This window comes from Genypterus blacodes, unplaced genomic scaffold, assembly GCF_046128005.1.
Source record: "Genypterus blacodes isolate CSIRO-AG114 ecotype Tasmania unplaced genomic scaffold, CSIRO-AGI_Gbla_v1 ptg000006l_1, whole genome shotgun sequence".
NCBI classification, from domain to species: domain Eukaryota; kingdom Metazoa; phylum Chordata; class Actinopteri; order Ophidiiformes; family Ophidiidae; genus Genypterus; species Genypterus blacodes.
In genome coordinates, this window is record NW_027466820.1 from 159,174 (window position 1) to 174,391 (window position 15,218).

Below are 15,218 nucleotides of genomic sequence, written 5' to 3' on the forward strand. Positions count from 1 at the left end.
CTCTCCAGGCCTCACTCGTACGCACACCTGGACATCCCCAACCCGCGCTTCCTGGGCCCGGCCATCTCCTCCGGGGCGATCTACCTGGCCTCCTCCTACCAGAACAAGCTGAGGGTCATCTGCTGCAAGGGCAACCTGGTGCAGAGCCAGGAGGCCGCTGGAGACCTGCAGCGCAACGGCTCAGGGCGCAGGTGAGGACACACACTCACACACACTCACACACACTCACACACACACACACACACACTCACACACACACACACACACACACTCACTCACTCTCACTCTCACTCTCACTCACACACACACACACACACACTCACACACTCTCTCACTCTCACTCTCACTCTCACTCTCACTCACACTCACATACACACACACTCACTCACTCGCTCACATACACACACACTCGCTCGCTCACTCACATACACACACACACACACACAGACACACACACACACACACACACACACTGTCCCACTGACACTCACCTTTGGAACAGTCATGCTTTCGTCTCTACTCTTCCTCACACACACACACACACACGAGCACAGTGCACCAGTGTTATTGAAGGCTCACAGGGACACAATGGGGCACAGGTTTGGCTTCCTTGGTGGTGATGGTGAGACGTGACCTTTGACTTTAATCTGTCCCCCGGTCGTAAACCAGGAGAGTAAAACCTTCACTTTGTTCTTTGCAGGAGGAGGAGCAGCTTATTTTTTATGTGTAACAAAACCTAAGATAAGTTCTTTTATCTAAACTTACTTTTTAATGTAGAAAGAAATTTGTTAAATAAAAACTTTACCGCTTTTATGTCCTGAGATCCTTCTTACATACAAACTCAAGCTTTCATCAGAGCTTCATGTGAAGTAGTCCAGTGTAATGTTTCCCTTCCTCATTACCATGGCAGCCAGCTGAGCCTGTGTCCCACAGTCCCTAAACACAACCCCTCCTCTGACCTCTGACCCCTGCCGGTCTCTCTGCCCCGGTCTCCTCCCCCACAGCCCCAACAAGCGAGGGCCTCCCTCCTACAACGAGCACATTTCTAAACGGCTGGCGGCGAACCCCCTGGTCCACGGAGACCCCGGCACGCCGCACCGCTACAGAGAGGCACGCACAGAATTCCGCCGCGACAAGTCCCCGAGCCGCCCCATGGAGAGGGAGAAGTCTCCCGGCAGGATGCTGGAGAGCCGCATGGCCAGCTCTCCGGGCAGGGCCATGGCCGACCCACGGTTAGAGCGCTCGCCGGGCAGGGCCATGGCGGACCCTCGGATGGACCGCTCCCCCGGCCGGATGATGGACGTACGCAGAGAGAGGTCGCCCGGACGCTTTGAGGAGCGGCAGAGGCTTCACACCGGCTCTGGACGCACACCCATAAACCCCGTCAACAAGGTTGGTCCATCACTTTGCCCTCTGATGTCCACATGAGTGTGATGTAGCAGCTTTACACTATCATAATCATTACATCATCAAATCTGTCCATGGAATGCTCGGGCTGTGACTATACTGTATGATGTCATTTCTCTGTCTGGAGCTGTAACGTCTTCTTCCCCGCTTTGTCCCCAGCAGGTGTGGGACCAGTCGTCTGTCTGAAGCGGCGACGGAGCACAGAGCCGCCTTGCACACCCGGCACGGGGCGGAGAGGGACGCAGGGGAGCGAGGCGGCAGTGGAGCGCAACACGTTGTCACCAACCTCACCATGAAACACTGCCACAACACGTCTGATGTCTCCGCTCACACACACACACACCCACAGGAGGAGCCGCTTTCAGAGGGAAACTGTTGAAGAGGCGATGTCATCAGAGTCAGGTCACTGTCGGCTCTGGACCTCGAGTCAATAAAGGTCATGAAATGCCATAGGAGCTTTTTTGGAGCAGGGTTCTTTATGAAGCATTCCATTCTCCGCTCAGTCACATTGATTCACTCCAGAAAGGTCAAGGATCTGATTTCTCCCCATCACCTGACTCGGCAGGGGGTCTGGTAGCTTCTCTTATCTCCAGGCAGCCGTGGTGACGGTAGATAAGCACACCTGTAGCAGCTTCACCTTACAGCCGCCGCCTAAATGATCCTTACGTGTTGAAGGTTAGTCGGCAGGATGAACGGCGGTGGGTTCCTCTGATGGTTCCTCTGCTGGTTCCTCTCCACGCCTCCGTCCTCAGCCGCTGGATATCCAGGCAGGAAAGGAAACCCCGACGGCCTCCACGCCCGCACACGCAATCATTATCGGCTAATCACAATCACCCTCCTCTGACCTCGGCCTCCCGTCCAGACTTTGGTTCGGTGCTCGGCCCTGCGACCTTTCGCCGCTCCCGAGCGCAGAAGAAAACAGAATTAGAACGGAGATGAGCAGAGATGAGACAGGAGAGCCTCCCTGCCCTGCACATCCACGCTCCACACCGTCCGCCCTCGCACAGGTGGGACTCTAAAAACTGCACTACCCATAATCCCCCAGCATTAAACCAGACGGGACCTTTCTAATCCTTCAGAATGCTATCTGACTGTAAATAGAGCAGACATAATTTTATATATATTAAGAGGGAATCTCAAGGCTGGATAAGCCGTGTCTATTTTTGTTAAAGAAAAAAGTGATTATGCGTCCTCTTGAATGTCCGACAAGTATACTTTTAATATGTCCAAATCTGTCCTTTTATCAAGTGAGTGATTGTATCTGGACCCCACCCTGGTGTACACACTTCCATGGGGGTCAAAGGTGAACCTAGGTCTGAGGACTCTAGGGGGGAAAAAGAAGATCATGTCTGAAGCTTCACACGTCTGCTGGAGCGTATCTTTTTGTACAATGTCCCCTCATGTTCTGTATATAAGCCAGATCATCCACGTCCAGGATGGAACTAGTCTTTGTTTTCCCTCCCCTAAATGGCATGGGTATGTATATCTGAAACGAAACAAGAGTGTTGTCTTCTGCTTCTGCCTCACTTGGGTTATATTTTTACTCTACAACGAAGCACGTGACTCACAGCTCCTCTCTGAACCTCTTCCCTCCTCTGTCCCTTCTCTCTTCCTCCTCTCCTTCCTCTCTCCCTCCTCTCTCCTCTTTGATTCCAGTCAACAAACCTTTATTCTTTACGCCCAAAATCTCTCCAAATCAAGATTTCATCCTTCCGCTCTCTGTGTCGATCATTGGTTTATATTTTCTTACATCATCTTCATCTTACGAGACATGGATACAGTATATATATATTTTTGATCTATGTTGAGAATGAGAGCGATGTCATGTTTCCCTCCCTCGCTGTGTTTCAGGCTCAGGAGGAAGCGTCTCTGCTGCGTCCTGAAGCCTCAGCAGTTAGGGTTATGTTTGTTCTTATGTCCTAACATGTTCCGGAATGTGTTTAACAGTGAGAACAGAACAGATCTGATCCAGTGGTCGATCATTTCAAAGGAAAGCTCCACAGATGCACAAAGTTTTCCTCCTCTTCCCTCTTCATCTTACAGATCAGGACTTGTGTACTCTGAGTGTTTCCCCACTCAGATTTGTTTTTATCTTTTTAAATGTGTGTTATTTCCCATGATCACCCATAATGCTGGATATGATATTGGTGTTTTGCGTTTTATTAGCATTCCCTGTAGAGATTTTGTCACAGAATATTAAATATTATAATCATTTCCCCCTGTAAGTGGTCTCTGCATGTCGTCAGTCAGAGCTCTGCAGTAACGTGCTGTACGTTACCCAGGTGATGAGGTCATATGGGTCTATCCACGCCCCCATCTGTGTAGGCCACGCCCATTTTTAACAGTTTTTTTTTGTCAATTGTAACAAACTTCTACGTAGAACATCTGGACCAAGTTAGACAAAAGTTTTTATCTTTGTTTGCTTGCTTTTCCTCTAACGTTTTGCTGTATTTGTCTGCCACAAGTTGAGTGGGCGTGGCTCATTCTTTATAAATAGCGCTGTATCTCATGAATGAATCAGTCTAATGTAACCAAACTTGGTGGACCTGTGACCTCACTCGGTACGCATAAAAGGAAACGTCCATCAGCCTGGTGGTGGCGCTGTAACACATTTCATCAGAAGGCGAATCATCTCATAGTGTCATTTTCTGTTTTCCATCATTCAGCGATTATGATTGGATCATCAGTCAGACGCTTCTTCACCTTCTCTCCCCTGGTTTCTCTTTTTGAAACACTTGAGGGCTGCCACTGTAACGACCCGCTTGTCCATTTCCATTGTGTTGAAAGAGGTTTTGCTATTTATAGGCGTCTGATCCCGGCGCTGCGACAGTGGCTCCTCATTCCAGACGCAGTAGCATGCCGGAGCTACAACAACGGCTGCTGGGATCAAGACCTGAGAAGATGCTTTTCAACAACAGCATTTGTTCCCCCCCACAAACCCCCCCGGGAATAGAAACCATCACAAAGCTCCTCCTGACCCGCCGGCCTCCACGCTATGCGGTGAAATGACACCGGGGACATGTGTGTCGTTTCTTCACCGACAGCTTTTGATTTGACACCGAGAGGGACGACGCAGCGCGGCGAGCGCAGACAGGCTCGCCCCGCTCCTCTTTATATAGAGACCGCTCGCCTCTCTCACATTCACACTTCCTTGAACTCGGTGGCGGCGTTTGACTTGTTAATGGCGCAGGGACGCGGCACATTGTAAGGATGTGACCGGGGTCACTTTGGTATGTGGCGCCTGCTGCTGTTGACATTGCTGAGCCCTCGGTTAAACGGCTCTTTAGTGCTCACACAAGAGGCTACAAACATGGCTTAAGCACGTTGTCGCGAGGTGCAACACTAACAGATTAGAAAGCATCAGAGAGCTCATCTGGATCAAACAGGAGCCCGGCGAGCGATGTCATGTCTTTGAATAATCATTTTCCTGACATAAGTGAACTTCAACAAGATCTTCAGGGAAAAAAATTCTTTCTTGAAGATGATGAAATATTTTGACTGATCAGTATTCCTGCTCTCCTGTGGCTGCTAGACGAGGTCAGGAGGTCAGGGGGTGAGCGGTGCCTAGGTGCCACGCCGTGTCGTATCACGAGATCACCGCCAACGCTGAAATCTCCTCAGCGCCAATCATGTGAAGAAGCATGTGAGAAATGTGACCGGGCTGCAGCTCAGGGTGGCAGGGAGGCTGCACTCCTGACACAACAATAAGTTTACTCCTAATGAGCCGCTGACTGCTGCTCTCACTCACCACGTCTCAAGACTGACAACCCCACACACACACAGGGAGAGAGAGTGAGAGTGGAAGACGTAAAAGTTGATATACGCTTTGTGTTCAAGGTGGAATATTCAGTTCCTTTGATACTCTGAGCTCTTTCATCTCTGAGTTTCAAAGGTTTATTTGTGGGTGATTGGTTTTGCAACTCTCTGACGCCACCACACACACATCCATCACGTCATCTGCTGGATAAACGTTGATATGAATTCAATTTAAAAAAGTTCAGAAAAAGACTTTCACAAGCCTATAAGAATATAACCATAAAACACTTAAGAGGACTTCCAGGTTCTCTGAAATAAAGAGCATAACCCAGAGCAGCACAGTCGCTCTGAGAAGAAGAAAGTGATGGGCACGGAGAAAGTGCCGCCCTGTGGGCATGACAGCCACACACCCCGCTACACACACCCAGAAATAGAGCTTCACAGAGACACAGAGCATCACCAGTAAAGCTAACATGGACACAAACACTGACATGGAAGATGTAAACCTGAGGGGAACTTTTTATAGCGGCACATTTAAAGCGTCTTCATTGAGTGTGGAGCTTGAAACTCACCTGCTAAACTGAACAATCTCCACAGTAAACGCTCCTGGTTGGTCACCGTGGGTCTCCTGATGTATTATAAGTGATGCTGAGTGTCAGAATGAGCTGATCGGAACAGGAAATGTGTGTAAAAGCGATTATTTTACTTCTCAGGCTTAAATGATTCATAAGATACAAATCACTTCAGCTGTTTTCTTCACAATCTGATGTCCTGATCTTTGTTTAGATTTATTGTTCCAACATCACAACGGGGCGCCCAGTTGAATAATTATTTACAGTGCGAGCAGAGTGAGACTTAGCGCCTGCCTGCCCCCTCTGCCTCTGCGTCCATGTGGCAGACTTAAAGCCTCTGTCACCGATACTTCGCCTCAGTCTAAGAACAGAGTGATTGTTTTAACCTTCAGCCTGCTCCTGATATTCAAGCCCTCTGTTTGTTCTCTGTGCCCACTGTCAATCATGACAATCGAGGGGGGGGGGGGGTTCTGCCCGTGACCATGAAATACTGCCTGTGTACCGTATGAAGCGTGGGCGTCGGCATCATTTACCTGTCACTTCCTAAAGAGGACATAGTTTATAAATATCATCCAGTGGAGCTGAGGGTCGCGGCTACAAAAGGCCTCCCACTAACTCCCCATTGTTCACTGGCAGCATTGTTAGTCTGACCTCCCACCTGCTCAGCCATGGTAAGTGCCTGCCTATGGGTGTGTGTGTGTGTGTGCCAAGTTCATCACTGTACTCTAGGTCTGTTTGTTTGGATGGAAGGAGCTCACAGCTACAAAGAGTTCATTTGAGGGTTCTTGTCCTGTTTTTGAAAGAATAAGAGAAATATTTGCAGACAATTTCAATCTTTTCATTCCATATTGGTGTAGAGCTGCACGTTGTGTTTTAGTCTGGAACTAAAGTGACAACAAAGCGCTGCAGGATGAAGTTTCACAGCAAATTCAATTCATTTAATTGATTAACAAAGAGAAACCGATGAAGAAGTAAGAGAGAAGACAGAGAAAGAGAGAGAGAGATGCTTCAAGATAAGACTCTCTCTCTCTCTCTCTCTCTCTCTCACACACACACGCACACACACACACAGCATGCAGAAACCTGTATCAGGCTTGCTTGCTGACGGATCTGTGTCACTCTCCATCATCTTCATCTTCCTCCTCCTCTTTCTTTCCTCCCTGAAGGCCCCAAAGAAAGCCAAGAAGAGGACAGCAGAGGGCGCCAACTCCAACGTCTTCTCCATGTTTGAACAGGCGCAGATCCAAGAATTCAAAGAGGTGAGAGCGTGAATGAAACACATTTCCCTCTGATGCGTCTGCATGCATGAGATGGCGTCTGGTTACATCAGACGCGTGTAGACCCGAGTGTAAAAAGTCTTTCATAAAGTCCAGCCACACACACACACACACACACACACACTCTCTCTCTCCCTGCTTCCCTCCCTCTGTTATCCTCCTCCTGTCTCCGTTCCCATTGTTCACGGTGGCAGTATGTCCACCTGTCTCTCTCCCCGTCCCCGTGGCTTGACAGCGTTGAGTCAGCTGGTATGCTGGTATGGCCCCTCTGTGTCATCAGTGATTAGCTGCAGATAAAGTGCTGGGTGCGCCCGGATGCCTGCTTAAAGCCCGGAGGTCTCTCAGGTTATAAATACGGAACGCCGCTCATCTTTAAAGATGGGAGAGAGAGTCTGAGCTCAGGAAAGGAGACGTGACCTTTAACCCCCCGGCTGCTCTGTGCCCCACCCCCCCGACCTCAGGCCTTCACCATCATGGACCAGAACAGAGACGGCTTCATCGACAAGAACGACCTGAGGGACACCTTCGCTGCTCTGGGTGAGTGACTGAAGCCTTCAGACGATGATGATGTCGTCTCACTGAGCTGTAGATGCTCGACCGCATACAGGATACAAGTACACACACACACACGCCATGCTGTGTGTGTGTGTCTATGCTGACTTCTTAACCTGACTGAGCCTTTGTGTGCCGCAGGGCGTCTGAACGTAAAGCAGGAGGAGATCGATGAGATGCTCAAAGAAGCTCCAGGCCCCATCAACTTCACCGTCTTCCTCACCATGTTTGGAGAGAAGCTGAAAGGTAACACACACACACACACACACACACACAGGCAAACAGACGTGTGGTAGGACTGTGCTGACGGCCTGTTTCTCCTCCAGGTGCCGACCCGGAGGAAACCATCCTCAATGCTTTTAAAGTCTTCGACCCTGAGGGCAAAGGTGTGCTGAGGAAGGACCAGTAAGTCTCCTGACACGCTGCTCTTAAAGGGATACACACACGGTTTGACAAGATTTAGAGGATGTTGGTAGGGAAATCCATCTGAACCGGGTCACTTCACTTTATAACGAGCTGCAGACTGACGGGAGAAGGCACCCGGAAGTTACAGAAGGGGAGTGATCCATGAAAACATACAGAGGTTTCAGGGTCAAAGGTCAAAGGAAAAACCACTTTCTGAGGCAACTGGGAACATATTTGTCTCTAACTAAACTTCTAACTTCATATGGAGAGGCTTTAACACGTCTCCATGGATACATGAGGGTCTGTGTGTCCATGACGACCAGACAAGTGAACATGGGACGGGATTTGATCACAGAAAAACACAAACACAAAGTCAGTGAGCTGCAGTTTGGTTGGATGAGTCGCTGTGTTACTGGAGTGTTGTGTGAGGTTCTGATGAGTTCTGGTTGGTCGGCTCACACTTCCTCACACACTAATGCTTTCTCTTTCAGCGTGACACAGATGCTAACGACGCAAGCAGACCGATTCAGCCCCGAGGAGGTACGCTGCTCCTTTCTTACGCTCATTATCATTATGCTGGCAGATTGCTCCGTTGTGTGTGTGTGTGTGTGTGTGTGTGTGTGTGTGTGGGCGAATCGACAAACAAAAAACTTGCAAATGGGGGACGAACGTCATCCCAGAGCTCGAGCTGTGACTCACCCGTTAGCACCGCATGCACACTGAGCTCATCTCTGGCGTAACCGACGTGTGGATGACGTCATGCTGTGCTTTGCTTAGATGGAGCAGATGTTCACCGCCTTCCCCCCAGATGTGACCGGCAACCTGGACTACAAGAACCTGGTTCACATCATCACCCACGGAGAGGAGAAGGACCAGGAGTAAACAGGAAGTGGCGTCGTCTGACTTCCCCCCTGGCCCCGCTGCCCCTTCAAGGAGATATGGACTTTGATTTATTATGATTCTTTCTCCACAGAACTCCATGCTTTCCCCTCCGCACGCTGTTTTGGTTTCCTCTCCTTCTGTTTCCATCCCGTCTCGTCTCCACATTCATCTGAGAATAATTTGATTCTTCCATTCCATTCCCACAAACACACACACCTAGGTTCTTTTTCACAGAGGTCGTCCTCGTGTTGGATCTCTAAATAAAGTTTTCCAGATAGTCTGCAGGCTGTGGTGAAGTTTCTCTTTGTCACGTTTGGCTTCATCTTCACAGTGCAGGAAAGCAAACAAACACAGAGGAAACAGGTTCAGGTTTATTATACAAACAGTGAAGGGAGGAGACAGCAGGAGGGGAGGGGGCTGGCTGTAGGTTAGGATTATTATTATTATCTGTTATCACCGCAATTCCATATCCAAATCTCTCAGGGTTTGTCTTCACGCTCAGGGCATCAGATGTAGATCGAGTGTGTAGCACATATTTATACTCTGTGTGTTTATAGTTCCAGTGATTCCTTCATGCCATCTACGGGAGTGAATGTGTGTATTGGAGGATGTAGGATTTGCGGTTGTCAGTCGTCTTAAATCCTCCTGCAGATATATCCAAAGTGTGTGTGTGTGTGTGTGTGTGCGTGTGTGTGTGTGTGTGTGCGTGTGAGTGCGCATCGAATGTTTGTCCACTGACAGAGAGGGGGGGTTAGTGAGACAAAGCCCTGTTGTTATTTTGGTGCTGTGAGAAGGGAAATGTTATACGGAGCATTAGGCCTCGGATACACAACAGGAGGCCACGTGTTGATCCACACCAGCCTACCAAGCCCACTGAGAGACCCTGAGGGAGGGGAGGGGAGGGGCCACAAAGCCCTTTAGAAGGGAACTGTCAACCTCAAAGAAAGAGTTTGGACAAATGAGGACATCTGAGCTCGTCTCGTCTGTGTGAACTCTGCCAGTGAACCGGCTGCAGAATAAAGAGCATATTATACTTTTTAACAGCGATTGAAGGATTCTCTCTATGTTGACTGAGTCTGTTGGTCAACCAGGGATGCAACAGCGAATCCTGCAAGTCATTGTGACAATAGACATCTAAAATCAAACCACCTGATCTCTCAAAACAAAAGCCTGCAGGTGCAGTATGAAAGGGAGAGTTCAAAATGAGGCGTACATTTAAAACCGCATCGTCATGGTTACTGTGCCACACCTCAATCGCAAATCTCGTTGTCTTTGTTACGACCTCCTTTGACTTCATCGGTTGATTGGTTGAGCCATAACCGGTTCTCTCTGTGCATGGGTGAGAGAAAAGTGCTGGGTCATGCTGACCTGTCATGACTCCGACAGAACAGAGAGTCACTGCAGGAATATCAGAAAGGAACAGCGATTTAAGTACAAAAGCAATATTGACTACACTAATATAACAGAATGAAGCATACTTATAGTTTTTATTTGACAGTTTTATTTACTAAACAATGTTAAAGTATTACAGTTCTCAATGCAGTTATTAGTTCAGATGTCTACATGTAGATTAAAGCCTGTATTCAGTAAGCACATTATTATTGAATTAGTTTAAATTAACTTTGATGTTTCCCTGCAGTCGATCACTGCAGGTGAGTTCAAAGATTATATATAGACGACAACATTCATCCGTCTTTACTTCTGGTTTCGCCAAATACGTCGGATACCACCGCGATATTACGCTCGTGACTTCCTTCTCCGCTCTCCTGAGAGGAATTTAGGTAAATATATAATTAAATAAAACCAACTTTGCTCATTTATAGAAGGGGGCGATCTTTAATATGACTGTGGACCGAGCAATCTGAAGACAAACAGGGTTTCTCCCAGTGCAGAGGTCTGCGGAGACTTCGCTCTAGTGGCCACAGACGGAATTGCAGCGTAAACGTGATGACGAATATGGACATTTTTGTGTAAATATTCTAGACAAAATTAAAAAGAGGGCAATTACAAAAGCAATACGGTTCTCTATGGGAATGTAGGACACAAGTAAGAAGTAAAAGCACAACGCTAATATGGCTACGAACCAACTCCATACTGAACAGAACATCAAGATATCAGCGCCATTACGGTTCTCCTATTCAGACTGCAGTACCGCATATTTGGCAGCAGATGTCGCCATAATGCGCTGTAACCGATCCAGTTCTTTTGTTGTGGTTATACTTTCCTGTTGCTTCAAACATTAACGAACATTAACGAGAGTCATCGTGAGAATCGATATCATATTGATCTCCATTGTGACCTTTTTGCACAAGAAATGCAAGTTTGTATCGTACCTTTGCATCGATTAGTTATTCTGTAGTCAAAACAACTGAACGTCTGTGTTGTTTTCAACGTCTTCGCACGCAACATGTTGGAAAGATGCACACAACTGCGCATGTCTTTTCATGCACATTGTTGTTCTAAAGTAACCGAGTTCTCACTTATGAGATCTTATACACGTGATTATTTTGTTTTGATGAATAAATATCATATCCGTATTTGCAAGTGGACCAAGCCGGCTTCTCCTGTAAAGTGAAAGTGAAAAGTTCGTTCGAGGCTGAAAGGTCGAAATGAAGTGAATAGAAACGTGTTTTTTGTTGTTACGGTCCGTTTCTCCCTATGATCTCATCTCACGTTGTTTTAAAACGGTTGAGCGGTGAGCAGGTTTCTGTGGAACGATCGGATTCCACAGGGCTGGGCTGGGCAGGGAACTATCTTGATCTGACTCACAGCGTCTGTCAACGTGTGGCGACGTTCCAATAATGGGCTGTGACTTTGTTCATCCAATCCGCTCCCACAGAACCCCTGCTCCTTATAAAACCAGCCTCCTTCACCTCCTGCTAGTCACTTCTCCCTCTGCTTGTGACCTGTGGAAGCATCTGCACTGGACTGAAGCTATGGCCAAGGAAATGAATCTGAAGTGGGGCTCCGGCTCTCCTCCCTGCTGGAGGGTGATGATCGCTCTGGAGGAGAAGAACCTGCAGGGCTACAACAACAAACTGCTCTCCTTTGAAAAAATGGAGCACAAGTCGGCTGAAGTCATGGCCATGAACCCCAGAGGACAGGTGAGTTTGACACGCATGCATCGGTGACAGGAGCGTGTTCCTCCTGATGTGCATTGACTAGTTTACCTCCATTACATCATCTAACAGTCTGATTCTCCTCCTTTAAGCTTCCCGCCTTCAAAGTAGGGAACTTAATCCTGAATGAGTCCTTTGCAGCCTGCTTCTTCCTGGAGGTAAGATCGGCTCTGCTCCGCTCTCCTGCTGGTTAAACTTTGTATCAAAAGCTAATGTTTACCCTCTGCACCGCCACCGTGCACACTGAGCCAAAAACCCAGTCATGCAGAGGAAAGGTAACCAGAGCTCAGCCCAGCAGCTTATAACCGGTTTTCTTCTCATGTTTCCCCTCATCAGAATCAGTATAAGTCCCAGGGAGCCAAGCTGATCCCCGACTGCCCGGCTGAGCAGGCCATGATGTACCAGCGCGTGTTTGAGGTGAACACGCTCCACCAGAAGATGGGTGGGTGAACCTCACACACAGACACTCTTCACTTATGTGCACCCGCTGAACCTGTGGACCTGCCAATGAGATCATCCAGGTTCTTCCAAAGATCATTGGATGGGAGGCCCAACCCACACACACACACACACACACACACACACACACACACACACACACACACACACACACACACACACACACACACACGGTGGTAGGCGTGGTTGGCTATCTTGCCTCACACACACACTTCTGCCTTTGGGGACTTTGGGCTGCGTTCATGTTGCCAGCCACACGCACACGCACACACACACACACACACACAGGCTGCAGCTCTGAGCCCTTATGGACTCCATGCTGGGTCCTCAGCCTAAAGCCTCCAGAGAGACCTGAAGCATCTGAGCTCTGCAAAACAACACAAGTCTCCTAAACGACCTCCTGTCATGACGCTGCAGCCTTATACTTTGTGCTGAGTCATGATTTGGGGCGGTCGCGTGTTAAACCCACAGAAAATCACATGCTCCTATGCAAATGTGTCATGAGACTGAGGGAGCGCCGCCAGGGCTGAGCTGAGTTCAACCTCAGCTGCTGAGGCTCACCAGCTCAACTCAACGCTGACCTGTGACCTCAGTAAGACAAGGCCATCCTGCTGTGTGCTCTTTTATCAGAATTGGTTTCAGACTTTACTTTCCTGTCTTATGCAACAGTGTTTGTCTTGGCCGCTCCCTCAGCTGTCGCAACAAAACTCAAACCGCAGCAGATCAGCAGGAGGATCTGAACATTTCCCTGATGTTTCTTCTGCCTCTTCCTGTGTGCGTGCGAGTCTGTGGTGCAAATGAACTCTCTTTGTTGTTGTTCACTTCCAGCTGAGGTTATCTACTACGACCGGAGGGTTCCTGAGGGAGAGAGACACGACTCGGCTATCAAGAGGAACAGAGATACTCTGGTGGCTGAGCTGAAGCTGTGGGAGGGATACCTGGGGAAGGTAAAGACCAGAGGAGTGTGTACGCTCATACACCTGTCACACACACACACACACACACACACACACACACACACACACACACACACACACACACACACACACACACACACACACACACACACACACACACACACACACACACACACACACACACCACAAACCAGTTTGGTGTGTGTGTGTGTGTGACAGGAATTCTTCAGTATTCTTTATCAGAATCATCAAGTAGGAACGACACAGAAGCAGCAAGAACAGGGAGAAGAGAATCAGACTGAAGCGATAAAGTTGAGCCATAAAGACGATTAAAATAATAAAACAACAAAAGATAAGTTACAGAACTGGTAGTACAATTTATAAAGTCAAGTTCTTATCAGGTGATTTAGTAGTACCCCCCTCAAAGTTCCAAGTTGGCAGCGTTTCTTCTCGTTCCCGTTCAATGATGGAGTCTCTCTATGAAGTCTCTTCAGCTCGATGAATGATGGTGTGTTTGTGTAACCAAGAGCGACGAGCTGATGTAAGAGGAGCTGCCGTCTTTGTCCTCATGGCTCCGTGTGAACGCTCCTTTCTCTCTCCCTCCTCCAGCAGGGCCGCGGCTCCTTCATGGCAGGGAAGACCTTCTCATTGGCCGACGTGACCTTTTTCCCAACCATCGCTTACATCTTCCGCTTTGGGTGAGTGGACTACAGATGACATGTGGACAGATGAAGATGAAGAAGTAGGGCAGATCATTGTTGTTGTGATTTGTCATGGCGTCTCCTCTCCCTCCTGCAGGCTGTCTGAGGAGTGTTTCCCTAACATCGGGGCGTATTACGCCAAGCTGAAGGAGTGGCCCAGCATCAAGGCCACCTGGCCCCCGACCTGGACGGAGACCCCTCAGGGACAGTGCCTGCTCAAAGATCTGTGCACTCGCTAACTTCAGCTGAGACTGATCCTACTGTGTGTGTGTATGTATGTATGTGTAAGATGTAAACCATCCTTAAATGCACTCTGGTGTCTTATCTCATCTTTTTTATACGTGGGTCATGTGGTCGTTGCTCAGTTCTCTACCATCCGTCTGTTTGTCACTCAGGTGCAGTTTGTTCTTTGTGACGTGAACCAAAGCAATAAAACGATACAATAAGACTAAAGACCCGTCTGCTTTCTTCATCTGAAGGTTCTGCTGCTTCTCTCCATGGTAGATGGAGACTAGAAGGTTCACTGGGTTCTGTGGGGAGCAATTATCTCTTTGTATCCGAGTTGCCACAGTTGTTAGACACACACACACACCAGGCTTCCATAGTTACGACCCCAGGCACCGAAACTCTTCTCTACATTGAGTAAGAGAAAGGAATTAGTGACTCCAGGGTGTAAACGTGGTGCTTGGTCGCCCTCTAGCGGTCATAAGAGTGGAGTTAACAGGAAGGAAAGCAGGGTGTGTGTGTGTGTGTGTGTGTCCGACCCTTAGAGGTGAAGAAACAATCCAACATAAAGATATAGATATTAATAAATGTATAAATATGACAGCAAACAGATAACTGCCTGTGTGTGTGTGTGGGCCTTCATCACTCCTGAGCATCACACACACTTCAGATGAATCCCTGTAGGATGATTACAGAAACATTACAGCTCTTATTCATCAGCTGAGTTGGTGTGGCTGCAGTTAACCCCTCATCTGCCTGAGGCTCATATTGACCTTTAATCCCCTGCTTATTGCTTAAGTGGCATTTAGTCTTTATCACCATTGAGAAAATAATGAATCTTCTCTGGGAGCTGTTTTTCTGCTGAGTGTGTGAGGAGAAATCGCCAGCTTGTGTTAAAGTGGACGTGTGTGTGATGTATAGGCAGATCTCCTCATGCTGTAATGTT

General features: G+C 48.3%; 3 protein-coding genes and 1 long non-coding RNA gene across 5 annotated transcripts in view; 3 read left to right on the plus strand and 1 right to left on the minus strand.

Annotated features, from left to right (window-relative positions):
* Positions 1-3,859, plus strand: part of cita (citron rho-interacting serine/threonine kinase a) — a 30,965-nt gene extending 27,106 nt beyond the window's left edge. The window contains exons 46-48 of the mRNA XM_076149967.1: positions 9-191; positions 1,005-1,392; positions 1,570-3,859. Coding sequence (XP_076006082.1) covers positions 9-191; positions 1,005-1,392; positions 1,570-1,593 — 595 coding nt within the window. The 3' untranslated portion in view covers positions 1,594-3,859. The remainder of the gene's footprint in view (positions 1-8; positions 192-1,004; positions 1,393-1,569) is intronic.
* Positions 3,860-6,374: 2,515 nt separating this feature from the next.
* myl2a (myosin, light chain 2a, regulatory, cardiac, slow) lies at positions 6,375-9,174 on the plus strand. Of its 2 annotated transcripts, XM_076149593.1 has the most exons (7): positions 6,375-6,406; positions 6,902-6,994; positions 7,474-7,549; positions 7,706-7,810; positions 7,891-7,969; positions 8,461-8,509; positions 8,747-9,174. In XM_076149593.1, the coding sequence occupies exons 1-7, from the start codon at positions 6,404-6,406 to the stop codon at positions 8,849-8,851; spliced, it is 510 nt and encodes a 169-aa protein (XP_076005708.1). In that variant the 5' UTR covers positions 6,375-6,403; the 3' UTR covers positions 8,852-9,174. The 2 variants fall into 2 exon arrangements, with proteins under 2 accessions (XP_076005708.1, XP_076005707.1); XM_076149592.1 differs by lacking the exon at positions 6,375-6,406 and having other exon boundaries at positions 6,783-6,994.
* A 2,550-nt stretch (positions 9,175-11,724) lies between these two features.
* LOC143000409 (glutathione S-transferase A-like) lies at positions 11,725-14,500 on the plus strand. Its single transcript, XM_076149723.1, has 6 exons — positions 11,725-11,955; positions 12,063-12,128; positions 12,307-12,412; positions 13,258-13,376; positions 13,956-14,044; positions 14,145-14,500. Exons 1-6 carry the CDS (start codon positions 11,788-11,790, stop codon positions 14,284-14,286), a joined length of 690 nt encoding a protein of 229 aa, XP_076005838.1. The 5' UTR covers positions 11,725-11,787; the 3' UTR covers positions 14,287-14,500.
* Positions 13,264-13,557, minus strand: LOC143000416 (uncharacterized). Its single transcript, XR_012963620.1, has 2 exons — positions 13,489-13,557; positions 13,264-13,409 (listed from the first exon to the last, which is right to left on the minus strand). It is a non-coding gene; the product is annotated as an uncharacterized LOC143000416 (long non-coding RNA).
* Positions 14,501-15,218: the final 718 nt, after the last annotated feature.